This window comes from Drosophila obscura, unplaced genomic scaffold, assembly GCF_018151105.1.
Source record: "Drosophila obscura isolate BZ-5 IFL unplaced genomic scaffold, ASM1815110v1 contig_36, whole genome shotgun sequence".
NCBI classification, from domain to species: Eukaryota; Metazoa; Arthropoda; class Insecta; order Diptera; family Drosophilidae; genus Drosophila; species Drosophila obscura.
Window position 1 is genome coordinate 1,306,579 of NW_024542824.1, and position 21,059 is coordinate 1,327,637.

The 21,059-nt window shown below is 42.8% G+C and overlaps 4 protein-coding genes and 1 long non-coding RNA gene across 7 annotated transcripts in view; 3 read left to right on the forward strand and 2 right to left on the reverse strand.

Annotated features, from left to right (window-relative positions):
• Positions 1-12,385, reverse strand: part of LOC111076960 — a 106,660-nt gene extending 94,275 nt beyond the window's left edge. Inside the window, exon 1 of the mRNA XM_041594764.1 lies at positions 10,550-12,385. Within this exon, the coding sequence (XP_041450698.1) occupies positions 10,550-11,605 (1,056 nt within the window). The 5' untranslated portion in view covers positions 11,606-12,385. The remainder of the gene's footprint in view (positions 1-10,549) is intronic.
• A 777-nt stretch (positions 12,386-13,162) lies between these two features.
• LOC111074099 (NADH dehydrogenase [ubiquinone] 1 beta subcomplex subunit 10) lies at positions 13,163-14,195 on the forward strand. Its single transcript, XM_022366742.2, has 4 exons — positions 13,163-13,254; positions 13,334-13,434; positions 13,613-13,888; positions 13,951-14,195. The coding sequence occupies exons 2-4, from the start codon at positions 13,353-13,355 to the stop codon at positions 14,076-14,078; spliced, it is 486 nt and encodes a 161-aa protein (XP_022222434.1). The 5' UTR covers positions 13,163-13,254; positions 13,334-13,352; the 3' UTR covers positions 14,079-14,195.
• Positions 14,196-14,450: 255 nt separating this feature from the next.
• LOC121404699 lies at positions 14,451-15,450 on the reverse strand. Of its 3 annotated transcripts, none has more exons than XR_005968147.1 (3): positions 14,972-15,450; positions 14,811-14,897; positions 14,451-14,750 (listed from the first exon to the last, which is right to left on the reverse strand). It is a non-coding gene; the product is annotated as an uncharacterized LOC121404699 (long non-coding RNA). The 3 variants fall into 3 exon arrangements; XR_005968148.1 differs by having other exon boundaries at positions 14,811-15,154; positions 15,212-15,445; XR_005968149.1 differs by having other exon boundaries at positions 14,811-15,154; positions 15,217-15,444.
• LOC111074098 (N-acetylgalactosaminyltransferase 4-like) lies at positions 15,445-17,789 on the forward strand. The gene is made up of 4 exons (XM_022366741.2): positions 15,445-16,071; positions 16,135-16,477; positions 16,531-16,986; positions 17,048-17,789. Exons 1-4 carry the CDS (start codon positions 15,647-15,649, stop codon positions 17,726-17,728), a joined length of 1,905 nt encoding a protein of 634 aa, XP_022222433.2. The 5' UTR covers positions 15,445-15,646; the 3' UTR covers positions 17,729-17,789.
• A 144-nt stretch (positions 17,790-17,933) lies between these two features.
• On the forward strand, positions 17,934-20,508 carry LOC111074097 (N-acetylgalactosaminyltransferase 4-like). Its single transcript, XM_022366740.2, has 4 exons — positions 17,934-18,688; positions 18,756-19,098; positions 19,168-19,596; positions 19,655-20,508. The coding sequence occupies exons 1-4, from the start codon at positions 18,126-18,128 to the stop codon at positions 20,309-20,311; spliced, it is 1,992 nt and encodes a 663-aa protein (XP_022222432.1). The 5' UTR covers positions 17,934-18,125; the 3' UTR covers positions 20,312-20,508.
• The last annotated feature ends 551 nt before the right edge of the window (positions 20,509-21,059 follow it).

The window sequence follows — 21,059 nt, forward strand, 5'->3', positions numbered from 1 at the left end:
ACAAAATAATACAGTCATTTCTAGGGCAAATGAGATGCACATCTTTTAGAGTAGATCAATCTACATTGAACACATAGAACCATTAAGCGTTTAAAGACCAAATATTTACATCATTTCCGTTGCAATTTTGATATCTGCTCATACCTGCAATTGTGTGGAACCCAACGATTGAATCTTTCGTTTTCGGTGTCTTCAACTTTGAATCAATTTTCGTAATTATTCATTATTCATTTGCAGGCCAAAGGGCCCATTCAAATGCCAGACAGACAGTATAGGCAGAGGCGACACTAGCAGGCAGACGACACCAGGCAGTCGCAAAAGGCAAAGGCAGAAGCAGTGGCAATTAGGTGTCCGTTGGCCCCAGACACAAGCCGGTAATAACACCAGCAACAACAACTGAACACTTAACAAAAACAATGGCAGCTCGTCAATTGCCTGCCTGTCACGTGTAAAAAGTCAATATATTGCACAATGCGGCGTCAAGTGCGGCATAGATGCAGACACATGGGTGGAGAAGGGGAAGGGGGGTTCGAAAAATAGACAGAGAAAGAGTTGATAGAGTAAGAGATGTTAGACTGGAGAAAAGGGGGAGGAGAGGTTAGACAGAAAAGTGCAGAAGAGGAAGTGCATATAAAAAGCGGAAAGGGGAGTGCTGCAGTATCAGGGGCAATAAAGAGGTCGCCCGACGACGGCGCTGCTGTCTGCTGTCTCAACATTTCCGTAAACAACAGTTAAAACCAAACACAAGAAATGGAAGAATCAAAGCGAAGAAGAAACGAAGGGAATGATATCCTAGATTTTTATTGCTATACAAAAATATGAAACTTTACTTTTGGATTGAATAATCTTAAGAAACTTAAAACTTGTAACCACAAAAAATATTCAGTTTGATCTTCGTGATATAATACAGCTCATATATTTCTTTGATATAATACTTTGATTTTAACCATATACATATTTAATATAATTTTAGCAAGACTGTTATTGATTTCTGATCGAGGGACTTTGATCGTTTCATATTTTCCAGCTTCAAACCTTTAAGAGCATTAAGTCTTTTTTTAATTTGTATAGGAAATATATTAAAATGTAGTTTTAATTCTTGGTCTGCAAAAAAAGGGTATACAATAGTGCGAAAGATCTTTCTTGGATGGTGATAGAGAGTGCGAAAATGGGAAAAATAGAGAGAGAAAGAGAGCGCCACAGCAGACGTTTTGTTTAATTTACAGCTACACCACACAAACACACTGTATGCTCTCATTGGTGAATTTCCGTGCACCTTACGTTATAATTATGTGATGCAGCTACGTGTTTGGTTTGGCTCTACCACTCTCTCACTTGCCCCCACTAAACCCGAGCCCCCTCTCCCAACTATGCAATAGAGTATCGTCTTCGTCCCCCTGTCTCGGGTGGCTTCTAATATTTCAATAAGCTGCGGCCGGCGTGTCGTCTCGTCGCAAGTCGCGTGCCCGTTCCAAAAGAAAGAGAGACCACCCCAAAAGAGGGAGAGCGGTAAAGGGGGTTGAGTCAGCGTTAATGTCTACGTCATTCCCATCGTCATCATGATTTAGTGCAACTTTGTGAAGAGGAAAGAGAGGAGGAGAAGAACTACAGTGGAAGGTGGGATTTTTGTAGGGTTCTTCGAGCTTCGTTGCCACTTTTGAGGTAATGCGCACAATTTGCGTGCGCGCCAATTAAAACAAGAAAAATAAGCAAAACACAATAACAGTAATACAGGTGGGAAGAGAAAGACAAGAGAATAGAGCAGAGCGTAGGAGAGAGTACCATCCATCCTCATAGCTTAAGGCTGTCTGCGACAGAAAGAGGAAGGATAGGGATGGAAAAATGGAGGATGGAAAAGAGGAGGATGAGCGTGTGTCTCAGGTCAGAGACAGATTTGAAAATTTACAACAATTAACGACGATGCAATGCTCTAGCAGGAGGGAATGCATTGACTATAATTAAGAGATGCTATGCAAATAAAATCCTCCGATCAAAAATATCGTTTACAAATTGATAACTCAAAAGCTGATTGCAAGAGAAAATAAACAGCAATACAAAGCTCGCAGAAATACTTTAAATGGAATGCAATTGATTCATTAATTCAAAAATATTGTTGTCTGATAAGTGAATGAAATAAAGATTTAAAATGAATGGTGCTATATTAACCATGTGGGAGCTGATGAATAAATTAAAAAAACTTGACAATTCTTTGATAAAAATGTAATATCTATACATAAAGTGTAAGAGACACAAATTAAAGGTGAGTCCAAAAGTTCCCAAACCTTCATTGAAATAAAGATTTGTGAAACATTCGATAAGAAATAGAAAAAAGGCTTTGACCTTAACTTTTTAAATTAAATTATCAATGTCAATTCCCCAATTTCCGACTTGTGCTTCAAAAGTGTATTAGCAAGCGTCATCGCTGTAACAGTTGTTGCGGCTCCTGTTGTTGTTTTTGCGCGCATTGCATATTGTGGCAAATCGAACACGTGGCAAGAGGGGATGGGGATGGTGGTAGGTACACATGAAGGCGGCGGCAGCGGTAAGGAAGGCAGCATAACATTGTGGCAGTCACTATGCAAATGTTCCTGCTGTCTTCTATTTACATTCGCGTGCCTCCCTGTGCTTCTCTCTTTCTCTCACTCTTTAGTTTAGTGTGACGACAATATCATTTACAACAACAGGCTGGGGTTACCACCAGTTGGAAATGTGTTATGGGAGGGGGAGAATGGGTAAATAGGTGGGAAAATGGGATGGAGAGGTGATGGTTGCGGAAAATAGCGCTGTTAGGGAGACTGTTGGTGCTGCTGTTGTTGAAATTCCTGTAGATTTGGTATATTTTTGTTTGTTGTAAGTGTTGGTGTTATTGATTTTTACTGCATATCGTGGGAAATTGTTGGTGTAAATTCCTGTAATTTTAGACAGAGTAGTGTTAATGCTGTTGGTATAGATTTTTATTGTATTTGTTGGAATGTGATTGTTGTATCGTTGTAATGCTGCTATTGCTTTTTCAGTAGCTTGCTACTCCAATGTTCACTCATGCGCATGTACAACATTCAACACTGACATTTAAACGTCTAGAATTTCACACAGTGCTCAACACAAGTAGCCGGTTGTAATTAAAAACCCTAAAACCCAACAACAGCCACAGACATAATACAATTGTAATAGAATTTTGGTTGTAGATGCTGTCGTCATCGCATGTGAAAGTTAGCGAGAGGAAGAGAGCAAAGAGATATAGGGAAAAGGGCGGAGCACGAATTGAGCTGTTAGAGACACACATCTCTGGGGGAAGAGACCGTGGGGCACTATCAAAATGCCCCATAAAACAAATGTCAAGTTTTGAATTACAGAAACTGTCAATCATTTTAGTGCCGCGATCATTACGCCGTATACGATTACGAATAAATGTGGCATAGTCTCGTCTCGATGGAGGCCAGACCGAATAGACAGCCCACCGCCAGAATCCCAGGGGTAGGTCATTCTAATGATATCGTATTAGTTATTTGGCCAATCACCACAATATGCTTTGGATCTTGATTTGATTGGATTTAAGATCAATTTTTGAGAATTAAATTCAAAAGCGTGGGAAACTAATTCAGTAGAACAATAGAATCTCAAAGAATTTTTGGATATTTAAGAAACTGGTGGAGGTAACGTGAAATGTTTTTTATTTTTATCGAGGAAAATGTACTGTGAGATCTTTTTGATACTGAAAACATATAAAATTTATGCAAAAATTTTGAAATTTACTAAAATCTTTGCAAAATTATAAATAATTGTTTGCATATTTATAAAGAACGTTTTTTCATATATGTATGTATGTATAACTCCACTCCAACTCCACTTCTTTTATTCTTCCTTCTTCATATCCATGAAAAGTTGTCTCTTTTTGCGAAAAGTTTAGCGAAAATTGAAGTAGTACAAACCACTTTTGTCATCAACAATAATCAATAAAATTTGAATGGTTATTACATTCAATTAGCAATGATTGTTAGCGGAAGAAAAGGCTTTGAGGCACTGTTTTGTATAAGTGTAGAAAAGATACACCCTTTAGGAGAATTAGAGCGAAAGATAGGAAATATCAGAGACTAGAAAGAGATAGGCATCATAATGGAACCGCCGTTAACCAAATAGGAAGGAAATAAACAAAAACCAGAAACCAGACTATGGAGTAAAACCTTCACAGAACCTCTCCCCGTGGAACCACTGAGGCGAGTCTTCATTGCTCCGTCACCTGTCCGCCAGGTGTAAACTACATAACCAAGCCACCCTCCCCTACACCCCACAACCCACGACCCCCTTCTTAATTCTGCAACGGAAATGCTGGACAAGATATAGAGACAGAGAAAGGTAGTCAGACAGAGAGAGAGAGAGGGAGAGATGGAATCTGGGGAAATGACACTAGGAAATCGCTGGTAAACAATGCGCAAAAAACACTGAAAAAAATACTAGAGCCCCAAAGCTCACACAAATTTCAGATAAGGAAATGTACAGACAAAGAGAGGGGGAGAGATACTATAAAAAGAGAGGTATAGATAGAGACTCTGACTAGAGGTTTAATCGCCATGCAAATTTTGTCACGTCTGCCGCGGCACTACGGAAGACGATGCTAATGCGAAGAGACTTCGTTCTAGATAAATGGATAATAGAGAGCAAAATAGAGAGACAGAGAGAGATTAAGAAAGAAAGTTACTGTAAGAAAGAGAGAGAGAGAGAGATATTAAAAAAATCAACGGTCACAGTGTCCAAGAGAAACGCAGAGGCAGAGAGAGAACCACTTTGATAAGGTGGCGACCGACCTCGTTTATTTTTTATGATCAACTCAGATTCCTCGATTTCGATTCCAATAGTACGGTACATACATACATACATCTGTACATCGGAAAATCTGTTCATAAAAATAAAGTATTGAGTATTATTTACATTGTAGGCTTATAAAATGTCCAATCGTAAATATGCACTTGTTATTTTGTTGCTTAGGACTTTTATTTGCCTTTACAATTGACGAATGAGATCAGAAACGAGGTCAATGGCTGATCACGCAAAATGCGTAAAAGGGGGAGAATAAAGTTAAATATCTGCGACTCTTTAATTTAAATAAATATAAGAATGATTGCTAATCAAAAGATTGTAAGGGGATTGGATTCTACAGACGATCTATCGAGACGAAGACTGCAGATCAGGTGAGTTTTTATACCCGTACTCAAAAAGAGTACCATATATGTATACCCCTTAACTCTTTTTGAGTACGGGTATAAAAAACAACAGAGAGGAAGAGACTTTAGAGGAGGGAAGGCAGACGACGATGAGCAAATGACGATGGCACACACCTGTCTCTCACGGCAAGAACAACAACTAAAACAATCTCTACAACAATTACAGCGAAGTCTACAACACTTACAACAACAGCAACTATATGGCGCAGGAGAACTGCTACAAGAAGAAGGAACAACCAGAGGAAGGGAGCCTCCGCTCATGTTAGCGAATGTACAGCGTATGCAAAAAAGCACAGTGAGCACTTTACTACACACACACACACACCATACCTTACCTCTAGATCCCTCTTCTTCGCGATAGATGTCTCGTCGAGGCCGCGCACCTTTCGGAAAAAAAAAATTTCTTTTTACCCTCCTCCTCCAACCTCCTTTTGTCTTGTGTCTTGTCGTGTGTCTTAAGTTTTTTGCTAATAATAATATAAAAAATATAGAAAAAATATATAGAGGGAGATAGAACAAGAAGAGCAGGGGAGATTCAGCAAAAAAAGAACGAACGGGATGGACATCACATGACATGTTGGGTGGGACCCGTGGGGGCAAGCAGGCAGAAGGTGGCTAGAGATCGGTCTCGAGACTTGCCTACAAGCCAATCGAATGAGTGAGCGAGATAGGTGTACCAAACAGAGAGAGGGAGAAGAGGGATGGAAGGCTAACTGGACTGCTTATCGTGCTTATCAAATCGTTAACTGAGGAGGGGGAGAAGCAGAGGAAGAAAATAAGTAGTAGAATAAGCAGAACTAGATGAACAGGGGGAGGAGTAAGCAGCTAACGGAGAAAGGAGTGGAGTAGGAGAAGTAGTGACGGGGTCGCCACAGACTGAAAAATGCAAAAAAAAAAAACCCCCCTCCTCTGAGGGTTTATACATATAGTGCATGGATATGTGGAAAGATAATACAGATCCATCAGGGTTAAAGACTTCGTGTTTTTCTGCTGATTTAAGATACAATTACTTAAGATGATTTGTGGGGTTAAGAATCCTATAAGGGATATGCAAATTGTTGAGCCATAACCCTATAAGAATAAAACTGTTTTAGATAAATTTGAAACTATGTACTGAGAAAAAATAAAAGAAGTATGCTTAAAAAATTGATTAAACGATTAGTCTTTGGAAAGGGATTTTGTGAATAAATATAGAAATCGGGAAATATATGAATCAAAAAATCGAAAGATATCAATACAGTTTCGGAAATGAAAGATTTAGTCTAGATTCTAATACCTATCGGAAATCAATCTCCAATCCGAGAAAAATATGGTTGGATAACCTCTGGATAGATATATTTCGTCATAAAACAGAAAACTCCCATTTAATAATAAAAATAATACGAATACGTAAGCGTAAGCGTATAACATTATTAGAGACCGTGTCCTCCGTCTAATTTATTCCAGATATTTCCATTTCTCAACTAATTAATCATGAAACATCAATTAGCAGATGACCTAAGAGACCAGAGAGATCTGTCTGGAATCTTAATGCCATTCCTAATTCGAAATTAACCATTAAATTGGTTAATAATTTCCCATACTTTACATAAGAAGTCGTATGGCGTATGAGAGATCATAAAATATTACAATCCGCCACATGTACGAGTACAATAATTTCTTATCAATGCTAAACTTTATTTTAATCGTTTCACAGATTAGAAAAAACGAAAAGAAAGAAATAATCACATAGCCCTGACTCGATGTTTGGGTTGATTTTTCGCTGGATTATTACCTTTTTTCAAAACCCAAAACGTGGCCAACAGAGCGGAAAGCTTATCAGCGAGAGCCGAAAATTTGGTTGATAAGCACCCGAGACTTAAGAGCAATACTTCTTGCTAGGAGGAGAGCTTTTTATCGGAGTCTATCGGAGAGAGATCTGAGAAGCAGAAACGTGCTGTGCAATGGATTTCGAACCAGAAAAACAAGAAAAATGGCAGCAGCAGAAGCCACAAAAGCCAGTGGCCAAAGTATTTTGAAAGATATTAGCATAAGTTTGGAAATTTTATGAGCGATAAGCGAGTTGAAAGACCAAAAATCAAATCGGAAAAATACCGCAAAAATTTTAAGAATTTTTGATGCTCTTCCGATTTTGGAGAGAGGAAAGCTCCCAGTAATTTTACGATATATGCATGCATGTACATATCTATTGCTGAGTAAGGAACTGAGGTACTGGGTATAAAAGCTTTGAGACTCAGAAATAATATATCAATAATCGAGAGCTTCTTCTTCTTCGCAGATCTTGCTTCCTACCCGTCACAAACCTCTTAACAAAAACAACAACACCCTCTTTATCAAGAGTATACCCATAACAAATCCAATCAAAACACAAAATAAAATACCTGTTGATGCCAAAAAAGAGCTACACCAAAACAAAAAAAACAACGAAACGAAACAACTAAAGTTTTAAAACATGAAATTCCAAAGCTTTGTGGCTTGAATTCTGGAAATGGAGTGACAAAGTCCATTTTTGGAGGGGACTTAAACAGTGATTATGTAAGGGATAGATCCCAAAAGGGGTTCTGCTTTTGTTTTGTTCTGCTAGCAGCTACGAATAAAGAATATTCTCCGATCAGATGCACTAAATAGGAATACGGTATACAGTAGGAGAAATAAAAATATATGATTACATTTTATCAAATGTCAACATCTTGGGAGCTTCCAAGAATACAAAATACTTTAATTAGTTAGTGCATTTTAACTGACTGGAATCACTGAAATCTCCCACTTATATATCTGCCTTTCCCTCTTTTTATTTTGTTATGATTATATTTGTTGTTTCTTCATCTTTATATAATATTGTTTGTTCGTTCTACCCCCTCCCACCATCCTCCTCCTCCTATAATTCCTCTTCTTGTTCTACTGTTTTCTTCTTTTGCGCAACAAAAATGCCGCAAGACGTTTGTTTTGTTATTTTTTTCTGAGACTGCGCAGCGACTTTGATACGATTTCCCCCCAACCCTACCATCCACTTTTCAGGTATGATTTGGAGGGGGCGGGGGATGGAATGGCAATGGAGTGGACTTTGGGACGCCGCGTCCCAGCGACGCAGCGCCAGACAGAAATACATCCCATAACAAGACAAGGCAGGGCCCCAGACCCCAGTCAGAGTCCCCGACAAAGTACAGCAGCAGCAGACGGCAGACAATGTTGGCAACCGGTTTGCGATTTGTTTTTGTTGCTGTGTGCCGCCGCTTCTCCCCCTGCCCTACCCTTCATAGTCGTATTCCTCCTCTCGTTTTGGCTCATTATTATTATTTGCTGAATATTTTTGTTACCCTTTTTGAAGAGAGATCTTTTTACTCTGATAAAAGGTTTGTCATGCAGTGAAGGAAGCACAACGTCTTCTTCTCAATTTATGCAAAACATTTGTGAGAATCAGTTGAGGAACTAAGAACTAATACAACATATATGTATGTATTAATAATAAATTATTCTCTCTATTAAGCTCTCATAGGAGCAATGACTCTTTCAAGGGTATTTAAATCATCGATTCCCTGAGGCTTCTATGTCCCTTCATTCTTGTTTAACATTGAAGCTTTTTGAAGTGGATTTTCAACAAACACATGCACACTCTCGCATGCACACAATATACGAAAAAAATCGAAAGGCTTCAAAAACAGTGGCCTGATGAGTGGAGAAGGGGGAGGAGGGGTGGTGTGTACTGCAATAAATTGAGCGAAAAGCTAAAAATAAGCTCAAATTGCCGTTGCGTTGCGCCAACGCTGACTGCGCTGCTGCAAACAGACGTCGGCAGAGACAACTTGTCGTCGGCGTTTTTGGCCAGGCCGCCACGGTCGCCAACGACACTGCCAGCAGACGCTTTGGCAGCAGCAGCAACAAAAAAGAGTAAAAGAATTTCATAAATTGTATTATTTATTGTTTTTTGTATGGAAATATTTTGTGAGCGCTGTTTAAGCAGAAAATTAAGTAGTTTAAATAAATAATCCAACCAACAAAAAAACGACCAAAAAGTTGGAAAAAAACGCCATCATTGGCCTACCAAAAAAAAGCAGCAAAAAATTGTATAACATGAATGGGGGAGGGAGGGGAACAGAAAGAGAGAGAGAGAATGCGCTATAAAGTGCAGCTGCATTTAAATAATAATAATTATGCCTTTTTCAATAAATTTATAATAAAACCTAAAATGTTGCCCAGCTTCTCTCAGTGAGCATTTCTGATACCCTTCTGTGAGAGGGTATTACGAATTTGGTAATCAATTTGCTAGAAAAAAAAACTGAGAGCAGAAACACCAGATGAACGATTTAATACAAGTGGAGAGTGTCGCTTGAATAGTTTCCACCTTTTTGAATACCAATGAACGCATATACTACGTAGTGCACACACAATTCTCGCACTTTGTATCTTCGTTTCGGGTATCTATCCATATCCATACCCATAGTCGAAATATCGCATAAAGCTATTTTGCTTGTATTATACATTTTATGAGCTTTCAACGATCGGTCGGCAACAAATGTCGTTAAAAAAGATAGAATTTAATGAGAATCGAGAATGCGAAATGGAGGAATGGCAGAAGTACAAGTATCAATCGCTGTCAGCGGCAGAAGCGGCAGAAGCAGCAGTAGGGACAGAAGCAACAATGCCAAATATGGGGACACAGTGGCCAAAGGTGTGAAGCGACTTTTGACGGCGCCTGTCTCTGGCTTCACGAGAATTGTTGTTTCTGCTTTTTTGTGTTCCGATCGCGTTTGAAAGTGAGCTTCCATATGGGAAATGGTAGTGCAGTGGGATTGGGTTTGGGATGAGACATTCTCATACGCATTTTTGTTGCCGAAATTGTGCAAGGGGGAGCACTAGAGGGATAGAAAGAGAGACAGATAGAAAGCACCATTCAAGAGAGCAAGGAGTATAAAGTATGATTATTGGAGTGATAATAAGGGTTATTTAAGGATTCAATTCAATCGTGATTTATGAGTCATTTGGGAAATTCCCTCTTTAATCAAACAACATATGTACATACATATGTACATGTCATATCAGAAAATTTCACAAATTTATAGAATTTCATAGGAAAATAGATTAAAAATTTATTGGATTCCACAAGAGTCTAATGCTTTTCCTAAAGAAATGTCAGTCCAGCAATGAGAATCGCTTTGATTCACAGAAGTATGGATTGTAACTTTTTTTCTAGAACGAATTTTGAACTTTCAGGATGTTATGAATTATGAATGGGACGGTGATTAGGTGATTAAATTGTCTACTATATCCACAAAATCTGATTTCTTGGAGATTTCCCCAAAGTCCCCACCAAAATAATTTTAAAACCTTACCTTTCGTTTCTTGTGATCCATTTCGAGCTGCGCCTTGTGCATTTCCTTGAGCTCCACTTCTTTCAGCTGATCGAGGATTATCTGGTACTTTTCGCGATTTTCCACATCGAGCGCCACGTGTAGGTAGTCGTGCCAGTTGCGGGAATCGAAGCCCCAGTGGCAGGTCTGATTCTCGAACTTCCGATGCACATGCCCCACAAACTTCTGGGGCGAAAACCACCCATCGCACTCGAGGCATTTGATGCATGTGGGTTTCTGGTAGGAGTACATCTCCGGAGTGCAGATCCCCTCGCACTTGCCAAAACATTTGTGGTACACGTGGAAGCTGAGGGCGCCCTTGGCCAGGCTCTCGATAGGGATGTAGCTGTTGCGATCGGAGCGGTGCAACAATGCGGCACAGAGGCGCTCCGCATCGGTGCGGGTAATCAATCCGCTGGCCTTCACATCGGAGGGCAGAATCTTGGCGGCCTTGAACTCCACGAGCTGGTCGGGGGTGCACTGGGAGCAGTAGATACCCAGTTCGTCGAAGATCCGATTGATCTGCTCCAGCGAGAAGTCGTTCAGCACATTGTTGAGGAACTGCGGCAGGCACAGCCGCATTTCTCCGCCCACCGAGAAACATCCAATGGTCTTGCCCTCCAGCCGCGTCTCGTACAGCTCCCCACAGCCGGCATCTGCCACAGAGAGGATCGGTTGCGAGAGCTCCCTCGGGGGTGTGGCAGGCGTGGCATAAATCTGTGGCGATGCTGCCTCCCGATGGTGGTGCTGCAGCTCGTGCGGCTCCGGGGAGCTGAGAATCTCCTTCTTGATGAGTGGAATTCCGGGCGAAGACGGCTGCTGCACCTTGCCCCCGCAACTTGGACTCTCGCTGCGGTTTCCAACTCCACCGTTGGTGGACGCCACCTCCAGTGAAGGACAGCCGCCGACCCCTGCTGCTGCTACCGCCGCGGCTGCTGACACGGCAAGGGCATGGCCGGGTCCTTGGAGACTCTTTGTGGCACTCGTCTGGTATTTCTTCAGCACGCTGCTGATATTTGGCGTCACGTATTCGGTCATGTTCTGTATCCTTAAAGGGGGTGATCTCTTCAGGGGCGGCCTCAGTGGGACCACATTTTCGTGCACTCTCTCTTTAAACTTTAATATTTGCTAACAATTTGGCACATTTGTTGATTGGGTTTGGGATTTACTTCACTTTGTTGCAGCTTTTTTGCATTCATAATTTTGCCGCAGCATATCGAAAGGCGGGAATAAACGTATGTCCGCTTTTTTTTTGGGAGGGAAAATATTTCTACCCCTCTGGGTATTTTCTCTTATTATTTGGATATTTTGCGGTAAATTAAATTTTCGGCGCAATTTCTTAATTATTAAATTTTCATACTTTTGCACACACGGACACACACACGAGCACAGTCGGCGGACACACACACACACACACACACACCACAAACACGCACGAAAACGCAAACGCACGGATTGGGTGGGGGGATGGTGATGCGGCGGTGACCCCAGACGGCGGGCGACGCGACAAATTCTTATTGTGCCGCCGAAATTTCCGTAGCCGCTTTGTTTTTGTGCACTATTTATAAACCTTTTGCTTTTCTCTCGCTTTGCATTTGTTGCATCTTATTTTTGCATTTCTCGTTATTAAATATTTGTTTTGCATGCGGCGCCTTTGTTGTTTTACTTTATTTTCTTTCCTCTCTTTTTCGCACGTGCGATCTTTTTTACATTTTCTTCGCACACACACTGACACTGAGAGACGAACGCGCGCGCTACACGTCCGAGCCAAACGACAAAATTTCCGAAAGTTTCCTAACTGAAAGTTATACGTTAAAAAAGAGGTATGCACGACAGGCAAAACGGCCCAGAAAATACAATGCATGCAAGGTAAAATCCACCCCATTTTTTGTTTTTTTCCACCAATGAAATTGAGGGACCTAAGGTGATTTTTGTTTCGACTCATTTTTGCATGTCATGTACGAGCTCCAATATCGATAGTTGAAACGATTTGGCGGTAACATACTGTTATTTTATAAATATGCTCTGTTCGTTACTATACCTTTAAAAATGCTATATTCAATTGATGAAATAGATTAAATATTCTGTTATAGGCCGATATACCGTTACTATACCGTGAAATCAATTTCAACGTCAAAATATCCCGAAATGTATATAATCAGGCGGGCTTCGGTTTTCACTTTCAGCATAGTATCCAGCACCGCGAAATCGAAAAATTCCTGTCAAACTCCATATAAAAAAACCGTGGAAGGAATTTTTCGTTTACGTTTTCCTGGAGTGTGTATCCAGCAACACGTGCGGAATCCACAGATTTATATCGGAATGTTGGGTGCTCCCGCATTCGGAAAACGGAAAACTGATTTGAAACAAAAAAGCGAAACTTAATTGCAAAAGGAAAAATATAGCTCGGACATATTTTGCGAAAATGAAAACAGGAGCACGCCTGTATAACGATAACTTTTGGCTTAAAAAAACGCAAAAGTAAGTAAAAACCGGGGCATGTACCGTTATGGTAGCTACACATATGCTACATTTCATCTACATTGTGTAAAAACTGATTAAATGAAATTATCATTTATATCGATAGTGGGCAACTTACGATGTGGGCCAGCTGCTTTGGTATTTTTCGTTTTGCTCACCTGCTGTCATACTTGAAGCGAAATTTTGAATATTTTTAGGAAAATAAGGTTTTTGAAGCAAATTTAATAAAACAAAACATCATTGAAGGATAATCGACAATCTAATAAGCTTTTCATGCCCTTGCAGAATTACCAGAAGCTAGAAAATGCCGGAGCCGCGCAGCCCCATGGCCAGCTTCGCCCAATCGGTGCAGAATATCATCGATGGACCAATTACGTGGTTCCGTGGTAAGTCCAGGACTCGGAAGACACTTCGTTGCAAACGCAAATGGAGCTACTGCACGACAGATAGTGTCCCAAATGAAAGAACTTGGAAAAACACTTCCCATTACATAATGACATAACCTCAAAGGCGGAAGGCCAATGTTTTTGTTTACACGGCTTTAAACTGTCGGAATTGTTGCAGAAACCATCGTGGAACCAAACCAGGAGAAGTACAACTGGTACCACCAGCGCTTCCAACGTGTGCCGACCATCGATCAGTGCTACACGGACGATGCCGTCTGCCGCTTCGAGGCTGACCAGCAGTTCCGCCGGGATCGCATGGTGGACAACGAGATTGTGAATATATTGCGCCAGCGATTCGAGGATTGCACGCTGTACGAGGCGCCCGATCACATGATCAAGTGCAAGCCCATTCTCGAGCAGTACGAGAAGGCAACCGAGAATTGGTTCATCAAATGTGAGTGAAATTATTGGCACTCTGTATGTACAAATATATAAAAAATCCCCGCTTTCCTTTAGATGGCGACTTGGGTGGCTATGCCAATGCCAAGACGGCCTACATGAAGCAAAAGCATCGTTTGATCTGGGAGCGCCGCCACGGCCCAGTGGGCAGCGGCATGAAGGGCGAAGAGCAGGCCGCTCATTGAGTTTTCTTTTATTATCAGCCTCCTCCTTCTGCATGTTCAGACCGTGCCGAGACGGAACTGAGGTTTTTAAGTTCAATTTTCCGTGATTACAAAATATACACACCCTGAAATGGTAAACCAAAAGAGTCTGTCTGTGGTGGAGTCTATTAATTGTGGAAATATATTAATTCAAATAATTTTATGACGCTCATTAGGTTCATTAGGCTCATCCTGCAATTGTGACTCAAAGAAGACCAGTTTGAAGGTTTATCTGCCCTTTATTCAAGCTCAAAAGCTGGCCAACTCTTGGCGTATCTATGGATTAGGCTAAAAAGTATTAAAGATAGTTAATTTTTTTTAGATATTCAATGGTATTATACTATGATTCTGTAGATCCATAAAAGATAATCATTGACCTTTATTCAGTCTGGAGTTTAATTTTCAAATTTGTTAAAATTGCATAAATAATGGAATAGTTACTATTTTATTTCCCTACGTAAATTCCACACAAAGAGAAGCCAGTAGTGAGTGTTTGCCCAACTTGATTCCAGGTTCCATAATTGCTTTAACTTCAAGCAAAGCAAACAGTTTTCTGAGATATCTGTAGATGTTTAAAGAAGCAAACAGACTTAAAGGTTCCTTTAGTTTAATTAGCAAAACTAAAAATATTCCAAGTCCAGTCCGAGAACACTACTGCCCTTTAAGATATCCTCATATAAGGTACCATGTATCATAATAATATCCTATACATACGCATATTAGACGCAAGGTTTCTGTGTTCATTGTTCAAACTTCAAAATCCACTCATCGTACAATTCTACACTAAAGCTTTCCGATTGTCTGGATTCGAGGATTCGTAAATTTGAATAATTGGTATTTAGTTTAGTTCTTATTTGAACATCTTTGTCCTGTACCGTAGTGCATGCCACACAGCAAATCAAAATCTTTTTCTCTTTGCGATCTTGGCCAAGGCACTGTTGGCATCGTCTGTCCGCTTGACCTTGTCCGTGGGTCCCAGAGAAATCATTGTAGTGTCCATGACGCGTGACCGGAAGCGCTTGTAGAACGTCAGCACCTGAGGATTGGCTCACACATATCTAGAATGCGGACGGATTACAGGAACTTTGCTCGGGACAGGGCCACATAGGCCTGACCTTACATGGCCTCACGGCTCCCGCTGCAGGCAGTGGCTCTTGTGGATGGAGAAGGCCCAGGCGAGCTTCAGCGGAACCTGATAATCCCACCAGTGGCTGTCTTAATGATCCAAACTGACAGCTCCCAAGGCCGAAGATCTCTGGGAACTGTAAAATTCTGTTATGACGTTTCGCTTGTATAAAGAGGGATCTATATACTGTTTAATTTACTTTAATTTTTTACACTTAAGTAGGCCGAGAAAAAACAATTTTACGGGACACACAGAATTCAAAGTTTGTGTAATCAAAAAACGTTTGAGCTTCAACTGCCAAAGAAAATAATAATTTTCCCACGATATTCGTACATACATACTATATGTATATCGATATTCGACCATTCGAAATTCGCGGTTGTTCTTGCTTAGTAACACAAACACACAAAAGAGAGCGTTAGCAATGAAGATCAATTTGGATTTGAAGAAGTTGGTGGCCATGCTTCTGGCCATCATTACGGTCTCGCTGATATCCACAATACTATTGGGCAAGAGTATACACACACAAAACTTTGACACAACCGTCGCCGACGAGGACACCGAAACATTTGTGATGGGCCAAACGGATCTGGATGTGCTCAAGGTGGAACGAAGATATGATTTCGGTTTACCCCTGCAGGGCGGTCCGCGCAGGGACTGGCACGATCGGGTGGCCATGGAGGCAGATAATGCAAAAAATGGGCTGGGCGAGCAAGGATTATCCGCCTCCAACGAAGACATCAAAGAGAACGAAGCGGTGGATACGGAGAGCATTAAGTATGGCTTCAACGTGCTGCTCTCCGATAAGATATCAGTGAATCGCTCAATCTCGGACACACGACCGTTTCAGTAAGTAGTAAACAATCAGTGGGGCCATTCGAAGATCTATACTAACAACCCAACCCCCGACAGGTGCTATTCCCGCAAGTATTTGGCAAACTTGCCCAATGTATCCGTCATCATGGTGTTTCACAATACGCACTTGAGTGTCCTGCTGCGGTCCATCCACAGCATTATTAATCGCACTCCACACGAACTGCTACATGAGATTATTCTCGTAGATGATGGGAGTACCGATCACGAATTAAAACAAAAGCTGGACGAGTACGTACACCAGCACATGTCAAATAAAGTCTCCGTTAAAAGACAACCAGTGCGGACTGGCGTGGCTGCCGCACGCGTGGCGGGAGTCACCTCAGCCACTGGCAGCGTCGTCGTCTTCTGTGACGCTCTCATTGAGGTCATCTACAATTGGGTATGTGCTAATGCGGCTACTCCAGGCAGGCTCTACATCATTTTCACCTTTAGCTTCCTCCCTTGATTGAACCCATTGTCATCCATTACAAGATCGTCACCAGTCCCATTCTGGATAAAATCGATAACATGAACTTTTCCTTCAAAAGGAGCGATCCAATGCTATGGCGTGGTGGCTTCAATTGGCACTTGGCCTTCAATCAGCTGCCTGTGCTCCCCGAGGACAACAAGGGCGAGTCACAGCCCTATCGCAATCCTGTGATGGAAGGCACGGTCTTTGCCATCTCCAGGAAGTACTTCTGGGAGCTGGGCGGCTACGATGAAGGGCTGGACGCAGGTGGCGGGGAGCAGTACGAGATGAGCTTCAAGATCTGGATGTGCGGTGGCATGTTGCTGCAAGTTCCCTGTTCCCGAGTGGCACACATAGTCATGGCGCACAAAGGGCCAACAGATACTCTACAACGTCAACCCGTAAAATCCATACAACAAGAACTCGATAATTTGGCGCGGGTAAGATCCCGCATCTTTCTGTGAACTCCACTTTATATAGATGATCTGTAAATGTTTTTAGAACTACAAGCGAGTGGCTGAGGTCTGGATGGATGGGTACAGACACTACTTGTATTCGCATGATCCCAACAGGTACCACATCAGTGCCGGCAATGTGACGCATCAGAAGGAAATTCGCCAGAAGCTCGGGTGCAAGAGTTTCGACTGGTACATGCACGAAGTGGCCCCGGACTTTCTGGAGCGGTTCCCGCTGGTGGAGCCACGTGGCTATGGGTCAGGAGCAATACAGAGTGTGGCCTATCCCGGCTTCTGCGTCGACGCCTTGGCCGAGGGATTCCGAAAGCCGGTGGGCATGCGGCAGTGTAGCGCAAATCTTACCCATCCACAGCCCACCCAGTTCTGGAGGCTTACACGTGAACTGGAGATTGTTTGCGTGGATAATTTGAACTGCCTGCAGGTGCGTGGCGTGGCGCCAAACGCCACAGTGTGGCTGCAACACTGCCACAAGGGGGACAACCAGGTCTGGTATTACAGCAGTCACAGCAAGTGGCTTCAGCAGAGCAGCAAGATGAATCGCTGCTTGGAGGCCTTTATAGATGGAAGCAAGGCGTTCGTTCGCGTCAATCACTGCTTTCCCGAGAGCAAGAGCCAGCGTTGGCAGATCGGTTGGACTAATCGGTATATGGATACAATGTTTCGTACCAACAGTACAATGAAAAAGCGAATGTTGTCAATTTTCTAATTTGAAATTTAAAAATGATTGCAAATAAAATTCCTATCGATGGAAAGAATATCAACTGTAATTACAGTTTTGCTCTTACTTATCGCCAGCAGATGGCGGCAGCATGACGCGCGATTTTTATGTTTTTGTTTTTATCTCGACATCAGGTGAGTGAAAACGTCTTACACGTCACCCACCAGCCAGCGTCCGCAGTCCGACGACAGGCCGTTTGCAATTAATGTTGATTGATAGTGAAGATGCATGTTGCCTTAAATGTTGACTAAAATCGAATTTGCCTCTCGTCTTATCACACGATATCTGCACTTCCCATGTCGCCCTGTCACAATTACACTAATGGGCCCGCTTTGCCACGCACTACCAGGTTGCCGCTCCACACGACGTGCCATCTGCAACGATCATGACAGCAGTCTCAAAAAAAGACTTCCACCTGCACGACGTCGTTGCATCGATGGCTATGAAGAAGCGCTACATGAAGCGCCTAGTGCGCAAAGTGATATTCTGGCTGCTGTCGATCGCCGCCATCTCGCTGGTCACGACGCTGATTGTGGAGAAGCGTATGGGTCCCGGCACTGGCAGGGACTCGGAGGAGAATCTAGATCCCAATGGGGATCCAATCACACCCGTCTTCCGTGCAGCCGACCTTCAACCCTCGCGTCGGGCAGCTCGTCCACCCTTCCAGGATCGTAGCCTGGCCAGAGAACAACCACGAGATAAGAAACCACAGCCCACAGGCTTCCGCCTGCCCTATGTGGAGGGAGAGCGAAGGGACTGGCACGAATATGCCGCTATGGAAGCGGACAAGTTGAGATCGGGTCTCGGGGAGCATGGTCTGCCCGCGGAGATCGAGAATCCCGATGAAAAAGAGATGGAACAGGAGATGTACAGGAAGAATGGGTTCAATGGCCTGCTCTCTGATAGGATTTCCGTCAATCGATCCGTGCCGGATGTGCGATTGGAGCAGTAAGTAGATATATGGGTTGACATCCAACTAGATGATCGTATTATATGATCACTTTTATCTTTACAGATGCAAGACCCGCAAATACCTGTCGAAGCTCCCGAATATCAGTGTGGTGTTTATCTTTTACAACGAGCACTTCAGTGCCCTGTTGCGATCCATCTATAGCGTCATAAATCGTACTCCAGCGGAGCTACTGAAGCAAATTATCCTTGTGGATGATGGCAGTGACTGGGACACGCTGAAGCAGCAGCTGGATGACTATGTCTCCCTGCACTTTCCCCATCTGGTTACGATAGTAAGGAATGTGGAGCGAAAGGGTCTGATTGGAGCACGCATCGAAGGTGCCAAAGTGGCCACTGGAGAGGTGATGGTTTTCTTCGACTCCCACATTGAGGTGAATTACAACTGGGTATGTTTTGCGACTGGATCTGGATAGTGACTCCAATTATAATTTCTATAATATCCACTTGGTCTGCAGCTTCCTCCATTGATCGAACCAATAGCCATTAATCCCAAGATCTCTACATGTCCCATTGTGGACATTATCGATCACAGCAACTTTGCATATAATGGTGGCTATCAGGAGGGATCCCGCGGTGGCTTCGATTGGCGTTTCTTTTACAAGCAGCTGCCCGTGCTGCCCGAGGACAGTGTAGACAAGTCACAGCCATATCGCGATCCCGTAATGATGGGTGGCCTGTTTGCCATTAGAACCGATTTCTTCTGGGATCTGGGTGGCTACGATGATGAGCTGGATATCTGGGGCGGGGAGCAGTACGAGCTGAGCTTCAAGATCTGGATGTGCGGTGGCATGTTGCTGGATGTGCCCTGCTCCCGAGTGGCGCACATATTCCGTGGTCCCATGGACCCAAGACCAAATCCAAGGGACTACAATTTTGTGGGGAGGGTGAGTCTTTCATGCTTTGATCTGAATCTTGTAAAATGTATCTCCTTCTTATCTTTAGAACCACAAACGAGTGGCAGAGGTCTGGATGGATGAGTACAAGGAATATGTCTACACCCGCGATCCACAGACCTATGACAACATCGATGCTGGCGATCTCACTCGTCAGCGGGCCATACGCGAGAGACTTCAGTGTAAATCCTTTGACTGGTACATGAAGGAGGTGGCTCCGGACTTCCTCAAGAAGTTCCCGCCCGTGGAGCCGCCCAACTACGCCTCGGGGGCCATTCAAAACGTGGCCTTTTCTTCGCACTGCATCGACACCATGAACATGGGCGCCCACAATGCCGTGGGGCTGTACAGCTGTGCGGAGAATCGCACCCATCCCCAGTTCAATCAGTTTTGGGTGCTCACACCCGATCGCGAGCTGCGCCACAATGGGGCTTCCAACTGTCTGGATGTGCAGGACCAGCATGCGAATGCCACTGTCTGGATGTGGAGCTGCCACAACCAGGGAGGAAATCAGTTCTGGTACTATGATCGCACGCACAAATGGCTGGTGCATGCCCCAAATGGACGCCGCTGCATGGAGGGTATTCTGGAGGAGGGCAAGGCTGCGGTGTACACCAACGAGTGCGATCCCGAGAACGATCGTCAGAAATGGGAGATCGGCTATGTCAACAGCGAACTGCTGGACAAGTTCTTTGAGGGAGTATAAGGCCCATACCAGACCCATCCCCCAAGACTTTCAGCCATTGGCAGAGCCACATACAGATGTGTCCTACGCATACGTATTTATATGCAACGATCGCTTACAAGTTCGTGGAACTCGTGCATGAGGAGCCTAGCCTAGTTCATTGATCGTTGCGAAGGTTTCCTCCTCCAGTCTGTTAAATAAATTCCATTTTTACATTATTTTATTCTGTTGCCAACTCTTTACCCCATGCATTATTGATATATAGGCGGCGGAACTTTGAAAAATCTGAATGGAGAGATCTGAGATCTCCCAATCGCATCGGAAATGATCGGCAATACACACAAAATTCTGTCATTTTATGAGCTTTATACGTTTTGTTGGATACCCTTGCGAAAATGCAAGATTTTCAAGCAGAAAATGTATGTACTCGTATGTATTGTATGTATTTATGTATGTATGTATGTATTGTATGTATGTATGTATGTATGTATTGTATGTATGTATGTATGTATGTATGTACATATGTATGTATCTATGTATGTATGTATGTATGTGGTTAATTTTAGTTGCACTGATTTCCAAATCAAATATACAGTATTTGTTCGGATCATTATTGTTTCTCTGTCTATATGCCTCTATCTCTCTCTCTATTCCCCAGATTGGCTTAGCATGTTTGTTCAAGTACTTGTCCTTCCGCAAGGGTATCATATATGTGAGACTTTCTCTTCTATCGCACATTTCTCTGTCCGTGTCTCTGTCCGAAACCTTA

Bases quoted from the DNA above. Each gene is read 5' to 3' on its own strand.
- LOC111074099 (XM_022366742.2), top strand. From the start codon at position 13,353: ATGCCGGAGCCGCGCAGCCCCATGGCCAGCTTCGCCCAATCGGTGCAG. The intron at 13,435-13,612 runs GTAAGTCCAGGA...GAATTGTTGCAG, and splicing joins ACCAATTACGTGGTTCCGTG to AAACCATCGTGGAACCAAAC. The intron at 13,889-13,950 runs GTGAGTGAAATT...GCTTTCCTTTAG, and splicing joins CGAGAATTGGTTCATCAAAT to ATGGCGACTTGGGTGGCTAT.
- LOC111074098 (XM_022366741.2), top strand. From the start codon at position 15,647: ATGAAGATCAATTTGGATTTGAAGAAGTTGGTGGCCATGCTTCTGGCC. The intron at 16,478-16,530 runs GTATGTGCTAAT...TTTCACCTTTAG, and splicing joins TTGAGGTCATCTACAATTGG to CTTCCTCCCTTGATTGAACC. The intron at 16,987-17,047 runs GTAAGATCCCGC...AAATGTTTTTAG, and splicing joins AACTCGATAATTTGGCGCGG to AACTACAAGCGAGTGGCTGA.
- LOC111074097 (XM_022366740.2), top strand. From the start codon at position 18,126: ATGACAGCAGTCTCAAAAAAAGACTTCCACCTGCACGACGTCGTTGCA. The intron at 19,099-19,167 runs GTATGTTTTGCG...CTTGGTCTGCAG, and splicing joins TTGAGGTGAATTACAACTGG to CTTCCTCCATTGATCGAACC. The intron at 19,597-19,654 runs GTGAGTCTTTCA...TCTTATCTTTAG, and splicing joins ACTACAATTTTGTGGGGAGG to AACCACAAACGAGTGGCAGA.